The sequence below is a fragment of the Pan paniscus genome, chromosome 10 (assembly GCF_029289425.2).
Source record: "Pan paniscus chromosome 10, NHGRI_mPanPan1-v2.0_pri, whole genome shotgun sequence".
Lineage (NCBI taxonomy): Eukaryota > Metazoa > Chordata > Mammalia > Primates > Hominidae > Pan > Pan paniscus.
The window spans coordinates 111,961,248-111,981,166 of NC_073259.2; the positions used below are offsets into that span (position 1 = coordinate 111,961,248).

A 19,919-nucleotide genomic window follows, 5' to 3' on the forward strand; every position below is an offset into this window, starting at 1 on the left:
TATTTTACTGCAACTTCCGTCTTGCTTTTATTTTTCACAAGCAATATTTTCCACAGAAATTTAAGCACATTGAGGTCTGGAAAATACAGTCACATGTAGAACCTTTAATGGATTAGGTCTCTCAGATGCATTAAGATTTTGTTAGAGTCGTTGAGAGTAATTATGTTTAGCAAATATTTATCAGTTGCCTATTATGTGACGGTTCCATGCTAGATGCCGAGAGGAGATAAAATGATTCATATATGAAGTCAACCACCTAAAGGAAGTGGAAATTGGTTCTGTATACAAATAGTCAAATTTCAAGGCAGAATATGAGTCTGGAGGCTGCTGAAGCTTGATGTAGAACCATCACAATAAAGAACCATCACAATAAAGAAAAGCTCTGTATGAAAGACACTTCAAATAAGCCTTTAAGGGTACACAGGCAGAGACGAGGAGAAGCGCATATCATCAAGACAGCACAGCCAAAGGCTGGGACATAGGAAGGTACCATGAACAGTTGAAAAACAGGACATTGCTTAGAGCAGTAGTTCTTAACAGGAGAGGTTCCAGGGTTTTGAGATATCCTACAACACAGGACAGCCACACCCAATGAAGCTTTGCCCCCAGGTCTACTTGACGTTCAGATATTTCGACAATCACGTAAGGGGGAGAAAAAAATTGATAATGACCTAACCTAGAAACCAACTCCATTTTACATATAAACACAAACTATTTTTTGTATGGTTTTAAAACACACTGAATTTTCTAGAATGTAACACCACATAAATTGATGGAAGATTATACATTGTTTTGTCTAAAATGACACCAAGATTTAGTCACCATTTCAGAAAATCACCACCCAATAGCAATATTGCCTATGATGTTTGGTCTTTTTTTTTTCCTTTTTCTTTCTTTTTTTTTTTTTTTTTGAAATGGAGTCTCACTCTGTCACCCATGCTGGAGTACAGTGGCATGATCTTGGCTCACTGCAACCTCTGCCTCCCAGGTTCAAGTGATTCTCCTGCCTCAGCCTCTCGAGTAGCTGGTACTACAGGCACATGCCACCAAGCCTGGCTAATCTTTTGCATTTTTAGTAGAGACGGATTTTCACCATGTTGGCCAAGCTGGTCTCGAACTCCCAACCTCAGACGATCCTGCCTGCCTCGGCCTCCCAAAGTGCTAGGATTACAGACGTGAGCCACCATGCCCGGCCAATGTTTGAGTCTTTACTATGACACACCCACATCAACCTATATTTATAGACTGAAACTTATTGCTTTTATGGTGATTTCCTATACAGAGGCACTACGTCTTTGATTCAAGTCTGAGCATTTACATGTTCAAATACACATTGTTTTATAATAAGTTACTTTCTCTATATTCATCTTTTTATAGTATAGTAGAGTTGTGTTAACTTTTAAAGAGATTTTTATAACACAAAACGATCATAAAATCGATTACTTGAAACTTTTTTAATGAATGTGGGACATTAAGAAAGTGCAGGTGTCAGAAAAGATAGAGATTGAGCTTATGTCAAACAATGAAAAATGATTTTCAAGAAAGGCAAGAGAAAGAAATTCAGCTGATGATTCATCCCTTGAGTTTTTATTTAAAAACTTTTAAAATTATGGGCATCGTTGAGATTTCAGAACTGAAACGACAGAATTTTAGAGCAGAAGGGGTTCTTGGAAATCATCTAGCCTAGTCCAGACCCTTCATTTTGTAGATGAGGAAACTGAGGCCCAGAGAGGTGAAGGGAATGTGAACACACAGATCATCAGGAGCTTTTAAAATACTATTTTTTCTAATGATTTGTTTTCAAGCCATGTGTGGCCCCCATTTCTTAGGGTAGATGGCTCACAAGCAGCCCCTGTCAGAGCCCACAGAGGTGTGGATCCTCTGCCTCTTCCACATGGTTGGCATAGAGTGTAAATGACAAGGTGAATGTGAATGAACCTCAGGAAGTATATACTGCCTGACAGTCACAGAGCATAGAGTACTAATATAATCAGCAAAAATTAATTCTAAGCAAAAAAAAAAAACTCATGGCTGATGCTTATAGATTTATATCTTTGTATATGAAGGAAAATATATATGTTGAGTGGTTTCAAAACCACATTTTTGGTGATTATAATTATTTTTTCTGAAAACAATGTTGACAATAAAGTCAGTGTTACTAGTATTGGAAAATGATTCTAAACATTTCTCCTTATTTTGGCAGGAACAATCTGTCTCTACTAAATGACAATGGCCAATTACCTCATTTAAATGGTAATAGCTCACGTGTTTAAACAGCCACTTTTTAGCAGTGTTATCTCTCATCATTCAACATAGGTTTATTGAGAAGCTTCTGTGTCTGTGTCAGGCACTGGGTATGACAATGGCCAATAAAATAGATATGATCCCTGAACTCACAGAACTTACACAGGGAGACAAGCAATAAGACAGATCACAGGACCATTTATAACTCACCTGAGGGATCTAGGGAGGCAAGCTCACAGTGCCTGGAGGGAGACACTTGTGAAAACTAAGACGCAGTGGGACTGGGGGTCCTGTGCCACGTGGTCAAAGTTAGGGCTGAGGGACAGAGGTACCCATCAGTCCCTCTTATGGAGGGGGTGACCTTCGAATAGGGCCATAAAGGATGAGAAGGATTCCACTGCCCTGAGACAAGGGAAGGGGCATTTTAGGAGAAGAGAACTGCATGGGCAAAGGCATGGAGGGATGGAAGTGACTGGAGTGCTCCAGGATCAAACCTGTAGGGCAAAGGGAAAGAGATCAGGCTGGGAAGTCAACAGGGCCCAAGGTGAAAAGCTTGGCAAGCTCTGCCAAGGATTTCTGTCCATTCCACATCACCAACTTGAGCAGAGACTTTCCCGATGCTGGGAGAGGAGACTGATAAAAAGCATCCACAGGAGGGAAATTTTCCTTTGCTGGCTCAAGGAGGATGGCAGTGTAGTGATGAGGACTAGGGGCTTAGATCCCAACAGAGACCTGAGTTTGCACTCCCTGCTATGCCCTTGCTTAGCTGTGTGGCTCTGACATTCTGAGCCCCATTCTTCCTATGTTGGATAATTATATGGGTGGACCATTAAGAGCATTAAATGAGATGCTGATAAAGCCCTTAGCACCTCTACATAGAAAGCCTTCAATAAATGGAACTTATTCAAACCTGCCCCCAGATTCCACGTGGTCACATGGTAAGGAAACATGCAAATATGAAAATCAGTGACCATGCTGAGCATGGTAGCACACGCCTGTAATTACAGCACTTTGGGAAGCTGAGGTTGGATGATTGCTTGAGCCCAGGAGTTCAAGACCAGCCTGGGCAACATGGCAAGACACTGTCTGTACAAAAAATTTAAAAATTAGCCAGGCATGGTGGCACACTCCTGAGGTTCCAGCTACCAGGAGGGCTGAGGTGGGAAGATGACTTGAGCCCAGGAGGTCAAGGCTGTAGTGAGCCATGATCACACCACTGCACTCTAGCCTGGAAAACACAGCAAGACCCTGTCTCAAAAGAGAAAAATGAAAGAAAAAAGTCAGTGACTACTCTGACCTTCCGTGAAGCATGTCTTCTGTGACACCAGTTGCCTGCAAGGCAGGCAAAGGGTGTGGGAGTCAGTAGAGCTGGCTACAGGCAGTTCCCATCTACAAGATCCCTTTATCCTGACAAGCAGGGATTGAGGACAGAAGAGCAGAAATATGAGTGTCACTGGGTGTGATTAGGTGCCCCAGATAGAAAGGGTCCCTGGCTCACAGCCCACGCAGGATCTGCAGCTTCAGACAGCTGAGGTGGGGCGCAGAAAAATGCTCTCTGCAAAGAGGCTGAATCTGCTCTGAGCACCTGGCCTCTCAGGCTGGCTGTGTTCGCAGCAGCAGCTCTTCCTCCTCTGCCCACATCCACCTCACCCAGGTGAAAGCAGGTCTCAGCAAAGGCAGCCACAATAAATGACTCTGGGGCCAGCCTTCTCCGCTCACCTGCAGGCTTTCTGGGCTGCAGAGATGACAGCTGCAAACTCTTGTTTTTGCAGTCCTTCCTCTCCCTACTCAGCTAATGAACAAGAATGTCTTGTTTCCCCTAGCAGCCCCCACACCCTGCTTCTTTCTCTAGCTCAGAAAGGAATAATAACAACAACAATAATAAATAATAACAAAAACAACAATAATCGCAGCTGCGTGCCATGTACTACTTTAAATTCCTTACTTGTATTTTGTATTATGTTTTTTGGGTTTTTTTTTAACGCAGCTTTTTAAAATTTTGTATTATGTTTTAATTCTCACACAGCCTTATGAGGTTAGTACTGTGAACTCCATTCTCATTTTACAGATGAGAAATTGGGGAACAGAGAGCTTAAGTAAACTGCCCAAGATCACACAGCTAATAAGTGACAGAGCCAGAATTGTGGGCCAAGTCCAGGACCAGCCCTTCCTCTTGTTAATGAGGAGGGGTGTTCTCTCAGGGTTAGAAAGTGTCAAGTATTCGTAGGCTGTTCCTGAGCTTATTCTACTGTTGTCAGCTTAAAAATCTGGTTTTTTTTGAAAGACAGCAGCTGTTTTTATTAGGAGTTCTTTGCATCCAAACACACGTTCATTAAAATAACAATTCACTTTGGGAATAAAATCGTAATTGAGTGTGTAGCACGGAGTTTACATCATCAGCCTGGCCAGACTGAACACCTTTGGGATGTGCCAGAATAGGATTAGTCGCTGTGTAGACACAGTCACACCTGCTTCTACTGATTTTGACTTTATCCATTTTATATGCCCTGAGAAATGCAACCATAAAGACCTCATCCACACGTGTTCTTCCCTCTGTTTACTCACAGACACCCACCACATGCACAGAAAGAAACTCAAATCCCTGTACCCTTTTATAGAGATAAGATACACCCATCAAAACTCACCCTGGGCACCCACATACTCACTTAGGGCCCAAAGGCACACATGGGTACGTGTCCCTGCATGACAAGAGATGAATTCCCAAAAGCAAGCAAAGTCAGACACATGCAAACATGGAAATACACAGCAGGCGCCTAACAATAGTAATAGCTAAGATTTATCAACGCTTACTATATGCCAATGCTTACTAAGAGCCTTGGTCTTTCATACTTTATCTCAGTTAATCTTGTCAACTACCTGTAAGGCACATTTTAAAAATAATTATTATTGCCCACTTTTTACAAATAGGAAAACTGAGCCACAGAGGGTTAAAATAACTCACCCAGGGTCACACGGCTAATAAGTAGTGAGACAAGGTTTGAACGCAAGTGGTCAGACTCCCTAGCTGCTCCTAGCACAGTCAGGCACAATACAGGTCCCACACGATTGTGATTACATGTTGGCCCACACCTGGCGACTTAAATATCATGTGCCCAAAGCAGAACTACATTTCCCTCAAAACCTGCTTCCCCTCCACCGCCCCACCAATGCTGGCCCATCTCAGTCAACAGCCCTCGCCACCCATGTAGCTTCCTAAAGCCAAAAGCTAGGAGTTCTCAATTCCTCCCTTTCCTCCAACCCACACATTCAATTCATCAGCAAATCCTCAATCCACCCAAAACCCTCCACCTCCACTGCTATTGTCCTCTCTGAGCCACTGTCATCTCTGGCTTGGACTATTACAGTAGTCTCTAACACCTGTCTCTGCCTCATGCTTGTCCCCTTACACACATTTTCCACACACCAGATTGATTTTGGTCTTTTAAAAATAGTAATCGAATCATGTCATTCCCCTGCTTAAAACCCTCCACTGGCCTCCCACTGCACTTAATAGAATCCAAACCTAATGTTATGGCCTGCAAAGCCCAGAGTGGCCCCACCTTCCCCTCCTGCAGTCCATTGCCACCCAGCCACACCGGCTCTCTTTCCCTCTCTAAGTCATTCAACTTGCTTTCCAGCTGAGAAGCTGTATGACCTGAGCTGTTTTCTTCGCCTGGAATGTTCTTTCTCCTGGTTTCCACATGGCTGCTACCTTCGTGTCCATGAGATCTCCACAGAGAAAGTAGCAGAGAGGATGGCTACCTGTTCCACAAAAGCCCATGCTCCCCCTTCCACAGGGCGGGGTTACTGTTCTATCCCTGCTCAGTTCCCAGTGTGGCCATGTGGGCCCAGTGTGGCCAAGTGCTTGTCAAAAGAATGGGTGTGGAGGTGGCTATGAATCCCTTCCAGTCTGAGACTTCTGAGGAACAGATGTGTTTTCCACTCTTTCCCCTCCCCCTAACACAAGTGGAGGGCTCTGAGGCCCCAGGGGATGACATAGCCTTAATATGGAAAGAAAGCCTGTGTCTCCAAGTCACCACATGGAGGAAAGTGACTTGTTACCTAACTAGGGACCCCATATTATACTGTTTATATGAGTAAGAAATAAGCTTCCCTTTGAGAAGCCACTGAAATGAGATTCAGTTGATATGGCAGCTAGAGTTGCCCTCAGACAGAGACATAGTCCCTGACTGCTCAAATAGCCACCCTGGCACCTTATCACATCACACTGCATGGCACTAATAATTATTTGACATGTTTCCTATTTATTTGTTATCTACCGTTGTCAACTAGGACATAACATCTATGGGGGCTATGACCTTATTTGCCTGACTTACTCTTCTATTCCCAGAACTGGGAAGAGTGTCCAGCACAGAACAGGCAACCGATAAATATTCTGTAATGCATGAGTGAGTAAATGAGAGAATGAACCTGCTCAATACATGGTTATTGAATTGAGTAGGGCAGCAGTAGTAGAGAGGCATGTCCCACCCAGGGCCTGGCACTTGCTTCCTCCAACAGTGCTGTTCCCGAGACACCCGCCTGGTTCCCTCCCTCCTCTCTTTCAGTGATGTATTTAATTGTCCCTTCCTCAGTGAGATTCCCCAGAATAATCTATTTAAAATCCTAAGAGTTCCTACACATCCTGCCTACCTCTTTCTCTGCTTTGGGTTTCTTCATAGAACTTACCATTATCGAAAAGTCTCTTATTTAGTGACAGTTAATTCTTTGTCCTCCTCCCTCCCCTAATAACATGAAAACTCCATGAGGTAAAAACTGGTGTCCATTTTGTTCACTATTGTATCTCCACTGCCTAGAATAGTGCCCTGGCACAGAAAGGTACTCAAGTAATGTTTGGTGAAAGAAAGAAAAAAGAAAGAGAGAGGAGGAGGGGGATGGAGGAGAAGGGGGGGAGGGAGAGGGAGGAAGGGAGGAAGGGGAGAAGGAAGGGAGGGAGAGAGGGAAGAAGAAAGGGACAGAGGGAGGGAAGGAAGGAAGGAAGGAGGGAGGGAGGGAAGGAAGGAGGGAGGGAAGGAAGGAGGGAGGGAAGGAAGGAGGGAGGGAAGGAAGGAGGGAGGGAAGGAAGGAGGGAGGGAAGGAAGGAGGGAGGGAGGGAGGGAAGGAGGGAGGGAGGGAGGCAGAAGAAAGGAAGGAAGGAGGGGAGAAAGGAAGGAAGGAAGGAGGGAGGGAAGGAAGGGAGGAAGGAAGGAAGAAAGGAGGGAAGGAAGGAAGGCAGGCAAGCAGGAAGGAAGGGAGGAAGGAAGGAAGGAGGAAAGAAGGAAGGCAAGCAGGAAGGAAGGAGACAGGCAGGAGGAAGGAAGCCTAGCTCTGTGAGGGAAGAGGTGGGTAGATGTGGGAGGCAATACAGGGTTTAGATCAGAGCAAGGGAACAACAGCCACATGAGCAGAAGAGAGAGCCACCCATTTCTAACTGCCCTGACATGTCCTGAATGAATGGTAAGTCTGACTCTCTCACCGTAGTTTCTGTACTGTAATTCCGTGATGAAGTCATGGATCACAGACATGATGTAGCTGCTTTCACAGGTGCTGCCCACAAAATGAGGAATCAACAACATGCTCGGATGTTTCTTTTTGAAGTAATTAACCCAGTTGGCAATCAGAGTGGACTTCCCACAACCGTGTTCTCCAGACAAGAGCAAAATAGACTTGTAAGCTGGAGTAGGATTTATTCTGAAAAATAAAAGGGTAATAAAATGTAAAGAATATTTACCAAGGAAGGGAAGGAGGGGGAGAGGAAGGAAGGAAGGAAAAGAAAATTGTCCTGCATACATTTTCCTTCTAAAAGATAAAGTTCTAGTTTCAATTTTGGCCTCAGCCAGCTTCAAAGAAGTCATTCACCCTCTGGGCTTTAGCTTTGTCCTGTGTAAAACTAGAAGAGTAGAGACAGCAACTTTGGAAGGCCCTTCCAGCTAGACAAATCCTAGGTCTGTCCAGTAAGAACCAGGTTTACATAAAGGTCCCAAGGCCTGGGGAGGGAAACGACCACATTAGTCCACTGCCCTTGCATCTGGCTTGCTCCTCCTCCCTTGGGTTACCACCACCAACGCCAGGCTGGTCCTTCGTGTAACATCATATTGGAAGAGCATCAGAAATTGAAGCACTGCCAGGCGCAGTGGCTCATGCTTGTCATCCTGGCACTTTGGGAGGCCTAGGTGGGCAGATCAGTTGAAGTCAGGAGTTTGAGACCACCCTGGCCAACATGGTAAAACCCCGTCTCTACTAAAAATACAAAAATTAGCTGGGTGTGGTGGTGTGTGCCTGTAATCCCAGCTACTTGGGAGGCAGAGGCAGGAGAATTGCTTGAATCGGGAGATGGAGGTTGCAGTGAGCCAAGATCATGCCACTGTACTCCAGCCTGGACAATAGAGCAAGACTCTGTCGGAAGGGAGGAAGGAAGGAAGACAAGAAGGGAGGGAGGGAGGGAAGAAGGAAGAAGAAAGAAAGGAAAGAAAGGGAGAGAGAAAGAGAGGGGGGGGAGGGAGGGAAGGAGGGAGGGAAAGAAGAAGGAAGGAAGGGGGAGGGGGAGGGGAGGAGACAGAGGGAAGGAGATAGAGGGGAGGGGAAGGGGGAGAGGAGCAGATGGAGGGGAGGGGGAGGGGAGGAGCAAGGGGAGGGAGGGGAAAAGGAGGGGAGGGGGAAGAGGAGGGGAGGGGAGGGCAGGGGAGAGGAGGTGAAGAGTAGGGGAGGGGAGGGGAAGGGAGAGGAGGGGAGGGGAGAGAAGGGGAGAGGAGGGAAGCATTCATATGCCAAGAATTCCCTTCAATCCTGATGACCACCAAATTAGAAATCAACTAAATTATTATCATTGTTAGTGACTCACTGAGAGTCTTCTACTGGGTGGGGTGTGTTAGCTGGTAATACTGCATGAATATGATTTCTTTGAACTGCCAGGAGCATAACACAACTTGTTCTGTGGCTTTCTTTTTCACTGAAAAGCTTCTGAATATGCAAAGTATTCTCAGGTCCATGAAATTCACTCTGGCCTTGTGCCTTACACAGTTATCATTCAATAAATACGTGTCTAGTGACTTTTCACTGATGTTAAGTTCCATGAGGAGGATAGTTTCCAGGCTCACCTTATTCACCATTGAATATTTAGTGACTTGCACAACGCCTGACCATAACTTGTTCAGTGAGTGAATGAAATAAGTAAACCTGACATTCGGCTTCAGCAAAGAAGAAAATCAGCCTGAAAATTCGTTAAAAAAGAGAAACCTAAAACAGTGTCATTAGAAGTTGCTTCATAAGAATTCCATCTCCATGGCTGGGCATAGTGGCTCATGCCTGTAAGCCCAGCGCTTTGGGAGGCTGAGGCGGGTGGATCACGAGGTCAGGAGATCAAGACCATCCTGGTGAAACCCCGTGTCTACTAAAAATACAAAAACAAAATTAGCTGGGTGTGGTGGCAGGCGCCTGTAGTCCCAGCTACTCAAGAGGCTGAGGCAGGAGAATGGCACAAACCCGGGAGGCAGAGCTGTCAGTGAGCCAAGATTGCACCACTGCACTCCAGCCTGGGCAACAGAGCGAGACTCCATCTCAAATAATAATAATAATGATAATACTAATAATAAAATAATAATTCCATCTCCATTAGTATGAGTTTGGAATCAATGCCTTATTGCTGAAATGGTTTCACCATCAAATCTGAATGGTCAGGTTTGATTTTGTGCCCTACTTCCACTTTTGCTCTCTTTCAGTCTCAACCAAGCAGTGTGAGTGAGTCCATCAAAATGTCATAGAGGGCAGGCATGGTAGCTCATGCCTGTCATCCCAGCACTTTGGGAGGCCAAGACAGAAGGACTGCTTGATCCCAGGAGTTTGACAGCAGACTGGGCAACATAACTTTTGTCTCAAAAAAAATTTTTTTTTTTAAATTTAGCCAGGCATGGTGGCATGCACCTGTAGTTCCAGCTGCTGGGGAGTCTGAGGTGGGAGGGTCCCTTGAGCCCAGGAGTTTGAGGCTGCAGTGAGCTAGGATCGTGCCACTGCACTCTGGACTGAGAGACAGAGCAAGACCCTGTCCCCCCCCCACAAAAAAAGGAGTCATGTAAGCAGGTTATTGCTCTGCTCAAAAGTAGTACAGTAAAAGCCAAGTCCTTACAAAGACCTGTAAGACCAAACAAGATCCACATCCTCCCCGCTGTCCATTGCATCTCCAACCTCATCCCCTACTACCAACCCTACAGCTGACTTTCTTCCAGCCGCCTGGCCTCTTTGCTATTTCTCCAGCCTCCGGGCCTCCACGTTTGCTATGACCTCTGTCTGGAATGCTCTTCCAATCCATATGTGCATAGCTTGCTCCTTCACCTATCTCTGGTAGTTACCCCAATGTCACCGTCTCAGTGAGGGCTTCCCTCACCCTACCAGATGGTCTAATTCCTTCCAGTGTTTCCTTTTCCTCCACAGCACTTGAAGGCATCTCACGAATACTACATATTTCACATAGTTATCATGCCTGTCTCCACAATGCAAGCTCTGTAGAGGCAGAGATTTGTTTCTTCTGTTCACTGCCATATCCCATCTCTAGAACAGTTCTTGTATCTAGCAGGTAAAATAAATGAAGGAACGCTGCAATAAGAGACATCCACATAATCAGGGGTAGGGTCTTAAATTTCTTCTCACGAACAAAAAGAACATTTCATTTTGCAAAGTAATCTGTGGTTCCTTTCGAAATGAGAAAAAAAAAAGGATCCTATTGATCTATATAGTTGGTTATTAAGACAATGCTTTGAAACCTGAAAAGAACTTTCCTTTTCTATTGACCTACACACACTATTCAGGAACTTAAGGTAGAGAGCATTGTTTCCAAATGGCAAAGCAAACAAGGCCCTGAATGTTTTCATGTATCTAATATAAAAGGGCTTATTTGTTATATTTTTACTGAGCACAATAATTTGAGTTGTTCAATTGCAATAAAATTTATTACATTTCTCATCCACTCTGAAACACTTAAAATTATAACCTAAGTGAGAAATAATTCACATACTAAAAAATTCACCATTTTAAAGTGTACCCTTCCATGGTTTTCAGTATATTCACAAGGTTGTACAAGCATCACTGCCATCTAATTCCAGAACATTTTTCAGCACCCCCAAAAAGAAACTGTACCCACTAAGGATCATTCTCCATTTCTTTCACCACCCTCTTCCCCCAATAGGCACTAAACAACTTTCTGTCTCTAAGAATTTGTCTACTTAAATCTAATATTCTTAACACATGACCTACATGTTTCTCCTGTAGTCTGAAAATATTGACTGAGCACCATGTTGTATTAACTGAATAAATTGTCTTCCTCTTGGCATGGGTTCCCAGAACCACAAGAATGTTGGTAGCCCTGTCCCTGAATGAACTAAACCAGTAGGTTCTGAACCTGGGACAGCAACGGTGAAAAACAGCCCTTAGCCATCCCAGCACTGCAGTTTTATTTCAAAGCACAAATCTCTCACAGGACACATGAGATGCAAGGTTTAAGAGCTGGAAAATGAGAATGGAAAAAATAAAGCTATCCTAAGAACCTCCCCACTTCCAATGATGAGACTGGGAGGGATACCACGGGTAACCCCAGCTCTCTCACTGCTGGCCTCAGCTTCCTAATGCCTGTGGGTGGTGAACACGGTATTTCACCACCCAGGGTGAGAAAGATATGGAGGTTTTATTGTAGAGTATACTGGATAAAACAATGAAGGAGTGCATATGTTGAGTAAGATAACCTGTTTTTTTCTTTAGAGATGGAGTCCCACTATGTTACCCAGGCTGGGCTCAAACTCTTGGGCACAAGGGATCCTCCCGCCTCACCTGATTAGCTGGGATTACAGGCATACACCACCGTGCCCAGCTCAAGATAACCTGATTCTTTACAAACAAACAGAAATAATATGGTCCATATCATTTTCATAAGTGCTAGATGAATATCTGAATGTAATTAATAATGAGCTGATGATACATGTGGAAGCTCTTTGTAAATTACACAATATTAAGCAGATGCGTTATTCATATTTCCTAATCTAATTTTTTTTTTTTTTTTTTTTGAGACGGAGTCTCGCTCTGTCACCCAGGCTGGAGTGCAGTGGCATGATCTCGGCTCACTGCAAGCTCCGCCTCCTGGGTTCACACCATTCTCTCACCTCAGCCTCCCAAGTAGCTGGGACTACAGGCGCCCGCCACCACGTCCAGCTAATTTTTTGTGTGTATTTTTAGTAGAGACGGGGTTTCACCATGTTAGCCAGGATGGTCTCAATCTCCTGACCTCGTGATCCACCTGCCTCCGCCTCCCAAAGTGCTGGGATTACAGGTGTGAGCCACCACACCTGGCCTAATTTCTTCTCTTTAAAGTCACTCCATCATTCTCAAAAATTACTTAGACCACCTTTGATGTATGGGAGAAAAAAGAAGGTGGTTCCCTGCACTCTGGAAGTGTCTAATCTTCTTGAGGATACTGGAGGAAACTATGTGAAACATCAGAAAAATTTTGCAAGTGCAGAGTGACATCTGATAAGAAAATTCTAACCCCTGGCTGGCTTTTAGGGGGTCTCTCTTGCTTGAAGGGATGAGCATAGAATGGGGAAAGTTGGAAAAGGCATTCCAAGTTTGGGGGACTGCGTTTACCAAAGTCAGGCTGTTCTGCCTGAGCTTAGAATTTCTTGACATCTTACCTGGGGACAGAATCTAAACTGGAATTTGCTGCCACATTGTTAAAATCAAGTTCCACATCCTTTAAGGCAAATTTTTCCAAGATTTCAAAGGTCCTATCTGACTCCTTGGAAATAACAAACATTTGCTTTCACTTCTCAGTAAACTCTTCGTGATAGAAACGTTCAAAGCTGTGCTTGTAGTCTTGATAGTGAAAAAGATAAGTTTTAATAACTTAGATTAGTAGTTTCACATTTTCGATTCTACATGTTATTACAAATGCCCAGGAAGGTATCTCTCTGTATCTATATCACCTTCTGTTTGTGAAATATTCCAGATTTCACAGCCCATTCAGTATACTAATGAAAGAAAACTACAGGAAAACAATTGAACCTTTCTTCTGCTATTTGTACATAGAATCCTACTTAGGATTCCAAGTTATTTCATGACCTCAGAATGACAAGGGCAAAAAAATTAGGCTTGCTATATAATGCAGGTCATTTTTTCAAACTGTTAGTGAAGTAGGAAGTTATCTAATCCAGTCTTGTGAGGTATGTATGTGTGTCTATCTATGACAGAGGTTGAGCAAGTGGGGTATATTTTTAGGACAAATGCCCTAATAAGGATAACAACCATGGGTATAGCTGCAGCTCTGCCATTGGGCAAGTTTTTTAAACTCTCTGATAAAATAAGGGGGAGGGGCCAGACAATGGATACTTTCTAAAGTTTCTTCCAGTTTTAATTTACTGCAATTCTAAATTCATTGCCTAATAAAAGTCAGGGTGTTCTGGGCTCCCAAAATGCCCTCCTGTCTCTGGAGATACCCATATTCCCTATGTTTGTTGGTTTAGGAGTAAAGGCTGTTATCAACACATGCAGGAAAAGGAACACCAGATAGTTTAGCCTGGTAAGTTCCCAAAATACTCACATTGTACCTTCATAGTTAACAGGGCTGCCCCAGGACTCAGACAGGACCAGAATAGACCTGGAGGATCCACAAGCTGGCCAAGGTCAGCTTCAAGTTTCAAGATCTTAGACAGAATCTGGATGACCTCACAGTCTAACAGTCCTCTTGCACGAACCCTGAACCTCATCCAATAGTCTCAGGGATCTTCAAGGACCTCAAAATTACTTCTATGGGTCAAGAGTGTCAACTGATAGTTCTACATTGTCTTACAATAACTACCAGCTGCCCAAATGGCCTATCACTACCCTAACTGCGGACTATGAGATTTTGGAGCTACCTAGGTGATTAAAGAGCATTGAAGAACCAAAAGAGAAAGAATTTAAGGCTTCCCTCTAAAGCAAGGAAGGATTATTTTTTAAATAATCCATCCATTCCATGCCTTCTAATTCAGACATTTAGACCACATATATACATTCAAGAATAAAGTCTAAAACAAGCTAACCTTTCAGTAATATCCAAAATCAAAGACTAAGGAGAATACTATGGAGAAATAATATGACCTTAACCCCAAAACACAGAAAGGCTATATTCTTGAACACATTAGTGAATATTAATCAATAGATGCAGTTCAGGTTAAGATTAGTAAAAGAATATTAATATTAACCACATTTCTGACTTTAACCAAATGTATATATTCTTATCGAACCCACTTGTTATTATTCATTCTCACTAGTTATTAACTCTGTGCCTGATATGTGTCCGGTGCTGTTTTTAGTGGTTTACATAATTACTCTCAAAGTGGTTAATGTTAACCAATTTTATGGAAGAAAAAACAATGGTTTACCAACACTAAGTAATGCACTCAAGGTCACATAACTAGGAGCTGAAAAATACAAGATCCAACGACCTGTCTGTCAGATTCTAAAACCCCAAGCCTGTCATAAATATGTAGGTTATTTTTAGCTGCTCAACATCCAACCACCCTACCCTAGTTTCAGTAACAGCCCTGGATTATCATCGGGGAGCCACCCATCCCAACTCTCAGTTCATATTATTCCAAGGAGTCTAACTCCACTTGCAGCTCCAGAAGTGGCCTGTGACCCGGAATTAGCCAATCAGAGCATCACATTCCCTTGACACCCAGTGATTGAATCAAATGCAAGCATATGGCCCAGGTCAGGCTAATCAGAGCCAGAAAGACTCAATGCTAGGAATGCTAGGACTTTGAGCCATTTCTGCTGGACTTGAACCTGGAGCTGCTATGGCCCATCTTCCTCTTCCTTCACGATAGAGAAGCTAAGGAGCTGAGCTAACATCAGGACAGCAGGGCCAGGCTGAGAAGTAGTCAGAGACGAGGGTCTGGTAACATCATTTGAGCAACTGAATGAAGCCTGAGCTGAGTCAGACTTAATCCTGGCCTTTTTAGTTATATAAGCTAATAAATTCCCTTTTCGTTAAAATCAGTTTGAGTCACCTGCAACCAAAAGAGTTGGAACTGATACAATGTTCTTTTTCCAGGGTCCAGATGATTTGGCTTCTAGGCAGAGTTTTGTCTAGCCTGCAGAGGTTTGTCTTCACCACCACCACCCACACTGAATTCAAATGACTCTCCTGTTCAGTACAGATCCATCTGCTCCCTATCACATTACAAGGACTATTGTGTGCCTGGTCCCTGAAAGCATTTGAGACTGTACCACCTGCCACCATTTTCCATCCCCATGTTAATTGGGCCCTTTCATCAGTAATTTATAATCTTTTGGGGTCATTAAGCCTTTTGAGAATCTGATCAAAGACACAGGCCATCCTCCTACCCCCAGGACACACATAGGCATATAAACATTATATTTTTCATACAGTTTTACATAATTTTCATATAGTCTATTTTTCATATTATCATCACAGATCCCTCCTGAAGTCTGTCTAGGCGACAGACTCTTCCCTTTTTAATCTGGTACATGTCCACAGGACATTATTTCCAAAAATAATGGTAATCATTTCATTTAGAGGCAATATGATGTCAGGCAATGCTTCTCAAACTTTAACATACATGTAAAGCTCCTAGTCATCTTGTTAAACTGCAAATTTTAATTCAGTTGACCTGGAATGGAGCTCAAGATTCTACCTTTCTAACAAGCTACTAGGTGATGCTGAGGCTGCCAATCCATGAATCATACTTTAAAAAAAAAGGTGAAAAGGAGCAGGCATAGATTTTAGAGTCAGAGAGACCTGAGTTCAAATCCTGGATTGGTCCCTCACTAGTTATGTGACATTGGTAAGTCATTTCACTGCTACACAGCAGCTTTCATTTGCTCATTTACAGAATCGGAATTATAATACCTACCTAGCAGGGTTAAACCTTGAAGATTAAATGTAATAGCATAACCAAAGCACCAGAAAATTAATAAAAGTTGATTCTCTTCCTCTTGGCTCAGTATTTCTGAATTTTGGGTAATTGTTTATTATGGGGGTTGTCCTGTGCACTGTAGGATGCTTGTCAGTATCGCTGATGCCAGTAGCTCTCCCCAAATCGTGACAATCATAAATGTTTTCAGACTTGACCAAATGTCCCTTGAAGGAGCAAAATCGCCCCTGGTTGAGAACCACTGCTCTAGACTCACTTAACGGCCAGATATTTTGGGTCTTCTCTGAGCTCCTTAACCCCCTAAACAATCTTCCATGACTGACTCATTACTTGCTCTTATTTTCAGTTGCAAAAATCTTCAAAGTGGAAAAATACATGTCACAAGAACACAATAATAATTTTTAAATGCTTAAGGAATATTTGCAATCATTTAAAAATTCCTTTCACAAGGAAGACCTATAAAAACATTACCTTTATGTTGATAATGGACTTAGTTATCTCTATATTTACTAACCTATATTTTCAATCATTAAAGTGGCTGGATGAAGTTTTTCTATCACAACTGACCAGTCCTTGAAAACCAGCTCACCCAACTCGTGGAGATCACTATAAAATCTCACAGGGAGCCCTTTACTAATAATCTTGGCCTTAAGCTTTCCAATCCTCAATGTTTCCTCTTCGTTTGTTGAAGAACTTCAGGGTAGCCTCTCTCCCCTTTCCTCATCATCTAAAGCCTTCAGCAGTGTGGTTCCAGTCCTAAAGTAAAAATACTGAAATTGAGATTCATTCAGAAATGCTGCTTGGATTAGCTCAAACTCCGTCAGACTGCAGTTGGGGTTCTCCAGAACCCAAGGATAACCGTTTTTGGCAGCAACATAGAGATTCTGTTCTACTTTGGATAAGCTTGACAAGCGAGTCACTTTGGAGGTCATGAAATGTGAGTAGTCAAGGAGGAAGTCTCCATACGTCTGACCCAGCATGCAGATGAAAAAGGGAAAGCAGCTGTTCACATAGTCAAGGCAGAGCTTCAGACGTTGGGAGTGAAGACAAGAATACTGTCTAAACAGGTGGGTGGGTAAGGATTTCAGGGCCTTTAATGCTGACCAACTCAGGTCCACGGCTTTGAAATATGTGCCCCGGGAATTGCAGAGTTCATTAAGCTGAGGGAAGATGTTGTTTGCCAAAATGTCTCTCTCTTCTTGAAAATCATTCAGAATAGAGCAGATGTAAGGCTGAATGGGTTTCTGGGGCTTTTGAAGGAATTGGGTATACCTTTCTACATTCTCATTTGTCTTCTGGCTCATTTCTCTTTGCTTGGGGACAACACTATGCATAAAATATCACAATTTTCATCCTAGCACAGCCACCGACCCCCACTGTTTCTAATCTTCCTCCCAGTTATGTTTGCTATGAACAGGTGGAAATCTTCCTTGAAAATTGTTTCTTATCGGTATTGGAAGGTGAGAGATGCCAACCAGGGGACAGATCAGAGTTGAAAAACAATCCAGTTTAAGTTAGGACTGAAAAAGAAAAAAACATTCATTTTAGGATTACAGGCAGTGCATGTCTCCCCTGTTCTTCCAAAGCTTTTGCTGAAGAACTGAGAACCAGAAGGCAAGTGGGCACAGGCCAGAGGCCTCCCCATCTTTCCCCGAGCCTCCCATTCTACCTTCTCAGTGTCCCTGCGGCCAGCTGCTACTTCTGTCCCCTATGATTTTGGACGTTATGCAAGGGCACTTGCTGATAGTGTGAAAAGGAAAACAAACCCAGAAAAGGAACTCAATGTCTTTAAGAGCAGAACAAGCCAAGGAAGACCTATGACTGTGACCAGAAGCAAGAATGAAAGCAGGTATGAAGATGAAGTCAGGACAGGAGGAACAAAGACCGTAGACTGAAAGCAGCTGGCAGCTGAGAGGCAAGGAAGTCTGGATCTAAGAACCTGGGAGAGTTCAGGGAATTTTTTTAGTCTTATATTGTGCAGGCTCATACAACACTCCACTCACCTCCATGAATTAAATTCCACTGAGCTAATGGAAAAACATACACCCTCCGACAATGTCATAGCTATGCTTGCAAGAGCTCAGAAAAAAAAAATATGGTAACAACCTAGTTCTATGAGGTTTTTCTTGATACAACTCATTTCCATGCCAAATGTAGCTTTTCTTTGGTTATATTTATTGCTTTCACTTGTGGAAAAACATATCACATTATACAGCAATTTTTCATCAAGATCACCTGACAACAATATAATAATGCAGTACCTTTTTAAAAAGTGTTAACCCTTTGCATGGAATTGTCCTGACAATCCTATGATAGCTAGGATTACCACCCTACTTTATGAATGAAGAAACACAAGTGCAGACAGGATAAACAGGACATCCAAAGTCAGTTAGCTGGGAAGTGGAGAGCCAGGATCTAAACGTGGGTCAGTCTTACTCCAGAACACATACAGTATGATGCCACCATAGTATAAAGATAAGACCCTAGGTCATGCAGACACTATAAAATTGGTGGGTGGGAAACACCTATGTAATAAGCAGTACTGTAATAAACAGGTGGCAATTTAGAAAAGAGTAATTTAAACCACAATCTCACACTATTTAAAAAAAAAATTCGGAAAGATGGCAGAATAGACGCTAGGAGGGTTTTATAAATAGACGCCTCACCAGCCATGTCAGAGGCTCAAGATAGATTACTGGCCCTTGCAGATTCTACCTTCTCCTATTCCCCTGTGATCAAAGGTCATTCCTATTTTACTCACTACCAGTCCTTTATCAATAGATATATAAACAGAACCACACTCAGAGATGAGTCAAATAATGGAAACTTCAGATAAGTTTTAAATAGCTATGAATAATAGGTTAAAAAAAGCTAGTGGAGGGCCGGGCATAGGTGGCTCACACCTATAATCCCAGGAGTTTGAGACCAGCCTGGCCAACATGGTGAAACCCATCTCTACTAAAAATACAAAATTAGCTGGGTGAGGAGGCGGTGTGTGCCTGTAATCCCAGCTACTTAGGAGGTTGAGGCAGGAGAATTGCTTGAACCCAGGAGGTGGAGGCTGTAGTGAGCCAAGATCGCACCATGGCACTCCAGCCTGGGCAACAAGAGCAAAACTCCATCTCAAAAAAAAAGAAAGAAAAAAAAAAAAGCTAGTGGAAAATATGTAAAACATGCATAAATAGATGTAAAGTTTCAGCAAAGAGATGAAAACTATGAGAAAGACTCAAATGAAAACATTACAAAGAAAAAACATGGTATCAGAGTTGAATTCCTTCATCAGGCTTTCTAGAAAACTAAACACAGCAGAAGAATCAGAAAACGTGAAGATGGGACAACAGAAATCCAAACTAAAATGCAAAGAGGAAAAGAAAGAGAGAGGAAAACAACCACCAAACTCCCAAGAACTATGGGAACAACTTCATCTACTCCAAATAGATATAATTGAAGTACTGGAAGGAGAAAAGAGGGAATGAGGCAGAAGACATAGCTGGGCGGGGAGGGAAATGGCTTGAATGTTCAAAAATAATGAAAGACATCAAACCACAAATCCAAGAAAGTCAGAGAAACCCAAGCAGCATAAATACAAAAAAAAAAAAAAGATAAAAAGAAAAATAATAATAAAACACCTAGACACATCACACAGAGAAACAAGGAAGATAATTGAGTGAATTCTTTGTTTTATAATCTGTTTTTTTTTTTTTTTTTTTTGTAGAGACAGGGTCTCGCTTTGTTGCCCAGGCTAGTCTCAAACTC

At 42.9% G+C, this 19,919-nt stretch overlaps 1 protein-coding gene across 1 annotated transcript in view; it reads right to left on the reverse strand.

The window, feature by feature from the left end:
• Positions 1-19,919, reverse strand: part of LOC100980751 (putative tetratricopeptide repeat protein 41) — an 85,958-nt gene that overhangs the window by 54,371 nt on the left and 11,668 nt on the right. Inside the window, 3 exon segments of the mRNA XM_008958010.3 lie at positions 7,721-7,944; positions 12,918-13,098; positions 16,678-17,683. Coding sequence (XP_008956258.3) covers positions 7,721-7,944; positions 12,918-13,098; positions 16,678-17,497 — 1,225 coding nt within the window. The 5' untranslated portion in view covers positions 17,498-17,683.